This window comes from Populus nigra, chromosome 11 (assembly GCF_951802175.1).
Source record: "Populus nigra chromosome 11, ddPopNigr1.1, whole genome shotgun sequence".
NCBI classification, from domain to species: Eukaryota; Viridiplantae; Streptophyta; class Magnoliopsida; order Malpighiales; family Salicaceae; genus Populus; species Populus nigra.
In genome coordinates, this window is record NC_084862.1 from 11,256,661 (window position 1) to 11,264,331 (window position 7,671).

Here is a 7,671-nt window from a genome sequence, read left to right on the forward strand (position 1 = left end):
GACGACAGTGTTATCTACGAGGGAGCCAACAGCATAAATAAATTTCTATAGAAAAGTGGCAACATATATATGATGATGATGATCATCATTATCTGTGGTTTTCTTTTTTCTTGATCGCTTCAAGATTAAACCTTTTTTGAGAAGATGATCAGTGTATGCATCATCCTTAGATAATCATCAATACTAAATTGTCTAGTCTTAACCTATAATAATGAATAGAATATGTTCATGATCATAAATTGTTAAAAAAACAACTAAGAATCTATGAATTTTATAATGTAAAGCATTGTGTTTTTGTCTATTTTTGACTTTTAGCATAGTTTTAAAAAAATATTGGCCAATTAATATAATTAAAAAAAAATTGATAAAACAATACAGTTTGTACATACCACCACGATTACAAAACATTATAATAATAATTTTCTTGAGAGAAAACAATAAGAGAGAAAAGAGAGAAAAAGATATCAAAAACATATAAAATCTATGATTACAACAACACTAGTGCCTTCAAAAAGATTTTGAAAAAATAAATCTAACAATATCCAAAAAAGTTATCAACAATAATCAAAGTAGATCGGACTTACCTTTTGGAGATTTAATTTAGCCAATTCTTTATTTAATTGTGATATTATGTAAATATTTTTAATTCATTTTGATATTAAAAAAAAATATGTGATGCAAGGAGAGTAGAAGAGAAGAGAAAAAAAAAATTCTAGAATCACATTAAATTTCTGATTACGACAACATTAGTAATATCAAAAAGATTTTAATAAAATAAATTTAATAATATAAAAAAAAATATTAACCAGAATGGACCCCTATTGCCCCCCAAAGATTTAATTCAGCCAATTCTTTATTAATTGTGCTATTCATTTAATATTTTTAATTAGTTTTGCTATTTTAAAACAATTTCTGCGATGCAAGGGAAAGTAGGCCAGAACCAAAGCAGCGTGCACGATAAGCATATTCAATGGCTGCCGAGAGCATGACTAGGTTTATGCCCCTCTTCTCAAGCCATGATTTAAGCATTAGTTTATAGGCTCATCTAGAGGACCATTCTGGTGCCTCCAAGTGGCGCTATTCTAGACTGCATGACCCCCTCCTTGCACTTTGACCAGGTCATGGAGATAGCAGACAAAGGACAAAACCCTCAAACCATAGCAGAAAACCTTGAGATAATATATTAAAAACAGCTCTAAAGACCTTGAAAAAGGCACCATCTTGCTCGTAAATAATCCATGGCATCTTTTCAAGCTTCAATCGTATAAGTAGCTCCACTGAGAACAAGACAGGGACATGCAGACAGGGCTCTCCACCTCCTTTGGACAAGTAGAACAACTCTCTCTTCTTCAGCTCAAATCAACATCTCTCCAATCCAACGTCTTAGTCCAATCTTCTATCTTGTGCAGTTTCCCAATGGAAATTCATTTCCAGCAAGAAAAGAAGCGTAGAAAAGCAAGCATGCCAGTTAGCAAAACAAGCAAGTTTAAGGGGACAAGTAGGCCTAGCAGCAGTAACAAGTTCGTTGGTGTTAGGCAAAGACCTTCTGGTAGATGGGTAGCTGAGATCAAATACACAACACAAAATATAAGGATGTGGCTAGGAACCTTTGAGACAGCTGAAGAAGCTGCTCGAGCTTACGATGAAGCTGCCTGCCTGCTTCGTGGATCAAACACGCGAACCAACTTCATTACTCGTGTATCCTTGGATTCTCCTCTTGCTTCCCGGATTCGAAACCTCCTCAACAACAAAAGGAGAGACAAACAGCAGCAGAGTGAAGAAGAAACTGCTGAAGTCTCTACCCCACCAACTAGTACCATTATTACCACAAGCGCTATCACTACTAGCTGCTGCAGCAGAAGCAGCAGCATTAGTAGTTGTGGCATGAGTACTGATAGTTACTCCAATTCCAGCTCGGTTCATGAAACCGATATCCTGTTTGATGATGCATATAAACCAGATTTGAGCAATTTGATTGAGGAATTCAAGAGGGTTACTTCTCAGTCTGATTTTTCATGGGGTTTTGGACCTGTGTTCGATGGGTTTGCATTTTCCCAGGAAGTGTTGGATTTTCCAAAAAGTGTGGTATCACCCGGGACAAGTGACTTGGAATTCTCAGAATTTGATAAGATGAAGGTGGAGAGACAGATATCAGCATCTCTATATGCAATGAATGGGGTGCAAGAGTACATGGAAACTATCCATGATCCTATTGAAGCTTTATGGGATCTTCCACCATTATAATAATCACCCTGCAGAACTTGTGATTCTAACGAGCATAGAATCTCCCTCTTCTCCTTCCTTTCCTTTCTTCCCCTAGTTTCTGGTTTCACTTTACCCTTGCTTGTGAAGTTACAGTGACAACATACCAGCTAGAGATGAGGTCGAAATCTTGTTTTTTAAAATGTTAACAGCAAATTACATGGAGAAGGTAAAAAAATCGTCGATGAATACCAAGTCGAACCAATCATGGCGATTAAATTATACCTTTTGTTCCCCATGGTAACCTCTCTTTTTCATTGGAGTAGATACAGATGTCATCAATGTCTGTAGTCATTGAAAAGCATGTTTCAACCTCTTAACAGCTCAGACAAAAGCTCTTGGGGCCCTACAGCCAACAACTATCCAAAAAGAGTTGCAGTGTCTTCCAATATGTAATCCTTGGTTACTCAGGCTATCGTCCACTTTATCTGTATACTGAAATCTTTGATCATGTCATTAGTAAGTTTTTACTTCTCAGCAAAGTTATGATTATTTCGCTCCAGCAGGCATGCCAGATTTTCACATAAATCTGAACCACCTTGATCCATGCTATTTATGAACTTGCTAGTCCCTTTGAAGCATCCCAATGATCTTTGATGTTTACAGAGATGCTTCAAAGAAGCTGTGATTCTGTGAAATAAAGGGCTATTGTCTAATTTAACATCACATCCATGTCTTTTATATATTCACATGTTGACCTTTCTGAGGTATTTTTGACTTAAAAAAGTTGCCCCCCACTAAGGTATGCTCCAGAAGAAGTGTCTGCACTACAGTTACTTGGAGAAGTTCAAACCATGTTTAAAAACATTTTAATTAGACAATTAGGCAGTAGATTCTTATCAAAGGTGAGTCCAGCTTGCTAGGAACCTAGGATTAAGATATCTGGTATAGGGAAATTCCTAGCACTTTCAAATTCCAAATGATGCATCCCTATTGCACTTAAATAATTTAGTTTTTTTGAAACCCTATTTTACAGAACAAGTTATGTATAAGAATTTATATAGCTACTTTCTACATATCCAACTGACCCAAAATTGAAAAACTCATCTTCTACCACCCGGCAATCATGAAATTGGATTTGCTATCTCAAAATGGCTCAAGACACTACTTCCAAAAGTTGTAGGGAGGTTAGGTATCCGCTTTCCATCAACTGTGAAGCTATATCATATGAACTGAGACTCAGAGAGTACAACTATATTCTTTGTTCAGGTAACATAGCAGATTATATGTCTGGTCTAACGGATTGGATTCAGCTAGTGAAATTTTCACCATTTGATGGTCAAATTCCATAACCATTTACAAAGGTCAGGCCAAGCCAGACATGAAGAGCACAATTTTTTTTTTATTCAGATTTGAGCCATGTAATTGCTAATATAATGGTCACTGGAGACTTACATGGTCGTTAACTTCAGAGCCCGTGGGATTAGTCGAGTCGAGATGTGCGCAAGCTGGTCCAGATACCCGCGTTAATCAAAAAAAAAATATGTATTTTACGTGATAGATAGAACTGTATAAAGTACAAATGCTGCTACAAAAAGGAAAAGGGAAGTATTTAAATGTATCGAGAAGTTCAACAACAGGGCCATTCCTCCGGCATGCTAGTACTTCAGCAACAGAGATTTGTTGTATAACTCCAGCATTTCTTACATGCAGTAGAGACACATACAAAATCAATAAATGTGCATAGTTTTATCTAGCTCTATGTGAGATTTCCCTTTCATCTTCATCATTAGCAAATTCTCCGTATAGCATTTCTTAGTTCTTACAAGCAACTAAATTCTCATAACCAATAGTTGCCTCTAAGATGTGATGGCAGTCTCTGGTGGTAATGCCATAATGCTGTGATTTTGTTATAATTTTTATGTAAGCCAAAATTTGTAGATATGCAATTAAATATTCTCAACAGAGCTTCTAGCTAAATCATGTTGCCTATGCCCACCAAGATCTTCGAGTGGAAGATGAACTCAGTGTATAAATCAATAGCAGGTGGCTTTATAGATAGCATATGTTTCATTTCAAAAAATGAGAACGATACATTTTTTGAGATAGTGCAAACAATGAACAAGAAAAGAAACAACACATAATGGACAGACAATTCACAGATCAGACAATTCACAGATCACTGACATGGAAATAATGATGATAGTACACCTCTAGACAAACGCACATGAATGATAAGAGATAGACATACAACTGCTGTTTCCTTGCAAAATATTATCTCAGTAATCTTCGTCCTCACCCTCCTCATCACCACCTTCTGCTCCGACTTCCTCGTAGTCTTTCTCAAGGGCAGCAAGATCTTCACGAGCTTCTGAGAATTCACCTTCCTCCATGCCTTCACCCACATACCAGTGGACAAATGCTCGCTTAGAGTACATGAGATCAAACTTGTGGTCAATTCTGGAGAAGACCTCAGCTACTGCTGTGTTGTTGCTTATCATGCAAACTGCACGCTGCACTTTAGCAAGATCACCTCCAGGTACCACTGTTGGTGGTTGGTAGTTTATACCGCACTTGAAACCAGTTGGGCACCTGAAGTACCATAAATCGAACAATCAGATTTCAAGAAAGAAAAACAAATGATAAACAAAGCAAATGTTTAACCTCGTTCAAAATCCTCTACACATTTCCAGACTAATTTCAATGGCCATTCATTTCAGCTACAGGGAACTCCGATCCTTTTGTCCAGTATCAAAGTTCCAGATTTCCCAAATAGATCATAGAATAACCGCAACCCACCAATGCTTGAAATTAAGGTTTGTGTCATCTTGATCTGTTGTATATTTATTATGGTAATGGTCTTAACTTGTCAAGTTAAAAGCAGAGGAGTTCTCTCGTGTGTTTCAGCGACCATTGTATTGGAACTGTTAATACAAACAGCAAAATAGGAATATGATAGAACCATGTTTGATGTCTACAAACAAAAATCAATATGCTGTTTTCTTGAATGTTAACAGTACAATAATATTTTTGCATTGCTTTAAGAGCAAAAACTTCAAAACGAGATAATGCAAGAGTGGCATTTAGGATCTTAAAAATCTGAAATGAGCATTTCATCAGTTTCTTGAATTATGTCCAAATCTTTTGAATGCCCATTTAAGACGGTGTGTCTGAAATGATAAATTTTGAGAGAAACAATTCAACTTCCAATACACAAGATGAAAACAACATACTAGAGCAAGAATTGATCAGAATTAATTATCATAAATCAAACAAATGGAAATCAACTCACCAGTCAACAAATTGAACTGTCCTCTTTGTCTTAATGGTGGAAACGGCAGAATTAACATCCTTTGGTACAACATCTCCACGATACATGAGACAGCAAGCCATGTATTTTCCATGCCTTGGATCACATTTAGCCATCATACTTGAGGGTTCAAACACAGCACTTGTGATCTCAGGAACTGAAATCTGCTCATGGTAAGCCTTGGCAGCTGAGATTACTGGAGCATAAGATGAAAGCATGAAATGGATGCGAGGATATGGAACGAGATTAGTTTGAAACTCTGTGATGTCCACATTAATGGCCCCATCAAACCTCAAGGAAGTTGTCAAAGATGAGATAATTTGGGAAATCAAACGGTTCAAATTGGTGTATGTTGGTCTTTCAATGTCTAAAGATCTCCTGCAGATGTCATAAATAGCTTCATTGTCCAAAAGCACAGCAACATCTGTGTGTTCAAGGAGAGAGTGAGTGGAGAGAACACTGTTGTAAGGTTCCACGACAGCAGTAGAAACCTGCATTATTATGAAAAATCTTCCATAAGAGTTTTTTAACAACAGGTCAAACATAGAAAGAATTTACCACAATACCATAATAGAAATGACCATATTTTTTCTGTTACAGGCTTCAACAAAAGGAACCACAGGGAAAAGATTTTAACGTAAACATTGACACCCAAAAAGATGTATTTCCTGTAATTGTTTGGAAGTTTACATTTAGCACAAAAAGATGCTATAATTTCTCGATAATTCTTTGATGTATATACCTGAGGAGAAGGATAGATGGTGAAGCCAAGTTTTGACTTCTTTCCATAATCCACAGACAATCGTTCCAAAAGCAGCGAGCCCAAACCAGAACCAGTGCCACCACCAACAGCACTAAATACCAAAAACCCTTGCAAACCAGTGCAATTGTCTGCCAATTTCCTCACGCGGTCCAGGCATAGATCAACAATTTCCCTTCCCACTGCAGTATTAGAACACCAACGCAGCAAAATATTCAACGTCGACAATAAGAACAAAATCAACATTTTAACTGAGCATTGCAAATGCTTCTTTTACCTGTATAATGTCCCCTGGCAAAGTTATTAGCAGCGTCTTCCTTGCCAGAAATAAGTTGTTCAGGGTGAAAAAGCTGTCTGTAAGTCCCACTTCTGACTTCATCAATGACAGAGGGTTCGAGATCAACAAATATAGCTCTCGGCACATGCTTTCCTGAACCAGTTTCGCTGAAGAAGGTATTGAAAGAATCATGTTCCGCTCCGATTGAGGTGTCACTGCAACAGGATATAGAACAGCCAAATCAGCTTCGAAAGTAGAGGAATGAAAACAGTAGAATAGAGCATCCTCCAGAAATAGTAAATCAAAATCAACAATTTCCAGCAAGGAAAAGCAAGATCCAGTCGTTCTCGTTCAAGATCATGAGGCAAAAACAAAAAAATCAAAATCTGACAACAAAACTTTGCACAAACAGAATGGCATAGTCCTCCAACCTAGAGATTAACCATCCACAAATGGTTGAAATGAGGCCTTTCAAAATGGAATTCAAATACATAATTAACAGCCTAAAAATTTTTTACCCGCACAAAAACATCAAATATCTTATCAATTCCTTTGTCTAATTCAACCATGGAAAGATAAGATGGAAACAAAAATATCTCTAATTTTGAAGGCAAAATCACCAAAACATGACAAGAGAAAAATCCCAGCACAGAAACCATTCCGATCCATCAAAGTCAACAAAATCAATGATGATTACCTTGATATAAAATCATAACACAAATCACTAAATACATAGAAACTGATCACAAACAAACATTCAAAGACACGAGGATCCCTTTGATCAATTAAAACAACTAATGATCCACAAACATTAAATATTTCACCAAAAGAAAAATGCATGAAATTACCTAGGCATCGTTCCATCAGGCTGTATTCCATGTTCAAGACAATAAAGTTCCCAACAAGAATTCCCAACCTGAATCCCTGCTTGTCCAATATGTATGCTTATTATCTCCCTCATAATTGATTTCTTCCTCTCTCTCTCTCTCTCTCTCTCTCTCTTTAAGCAATATATTTATCTCTCCAAGAAGCTCAGAGAGTTTCTATGCAACAATGGATATGTAAATTAGAGAGAAAGAAGAGATTTCTCCTCTTATGAATGTTATAAAGGTAAAGTTAGTT

The 7,671-nt window shown here is 36.7% G+C and overlaps 2 protein-coding genes across 2 annotated transcripts; one reads left to right on the plus strand and one right to left on the minus strand.

The window, feature by feature from the left end:
• Positions 1-951: 951 nt before the first annotated feature.
• On the plus strand, positions 952-2,744 carry LOC133668262 (ethylene-responsive transcription factor ERN1-like). The gene is made up of 2 exons (XM_062088038.1): positions 952-1,329; positions 1,410-2,744. The coding sequence occupies exon 2, from the start codon at positions 1,417-1,419 to the stop codon at positions 2,242-2,244; it is 828 nt and encodes a 275-aa protein (XP_061944022.1). The 5' UTR covers positions 952-1,329; positions 1,410-1,416; the 3' UTR covers positions 2,245-2,744.
• Positions 2,745-4,234: 1,490 nt separating this feature from the next.
• On the minus strand, positions 4,235-7,671 carry LOC133668469 (tubulin alpha-5 chain-like). The gene is made up of 5 exons (XM_062088338.1): positions 7,398-7,671; positions 6,550-6,764; positions 6,255-6,454; positions 5,495-6,003; positions 4,235-4,794 (listed from the first exon to the last, which is right to left on the minus strand). The coding sequence occupies exons 1-5, from the start codon at positions 7,508-7,510 to the stop codon at positions 4,482-4,484; spliced, it is 1,350 nt and encodes a 449-aa protein (XP_061944322.1). The 5' UTR covers positions 7,511-7,671; the 3' UTR covers positions 4,235-4,481.

What these genes read in the sequence shown, in the direction of transcription:
- LOC133668262 (XM_062088038.1), top strand. Translation starts at nt 1,417, where the DNA reads ATGGAAATTCATTTCCAGCAAGAAAAGAAGCGTAGAAAAGCAAGCATG.
- LOC133668469 (XM_062088338.1), bottom strand. Translation starts at nt 7,510, where the DNA reads ATGAGGGAGATAATAAGCATACATATTGGACAAGCAGGGATTCAGGTT. An exon ending in TGCCAGGGGACATTATACAG is followed by an intron (nt 6,455 to 6,549) that starts GTAAAAGAAGCA and finishes CTAATACTGCAG; the next exon opens with TGGGAAGGGAAATTGTTGAT. An exon ending in CCATCTATCCTTCTCCTCAG is followed by an intron (nt 6,004 to 6,254) that starts GTATATACATCA and finishes ATAATAATGCAG; the next exon opens with GTTTCTACTGCTGTCGTGGA.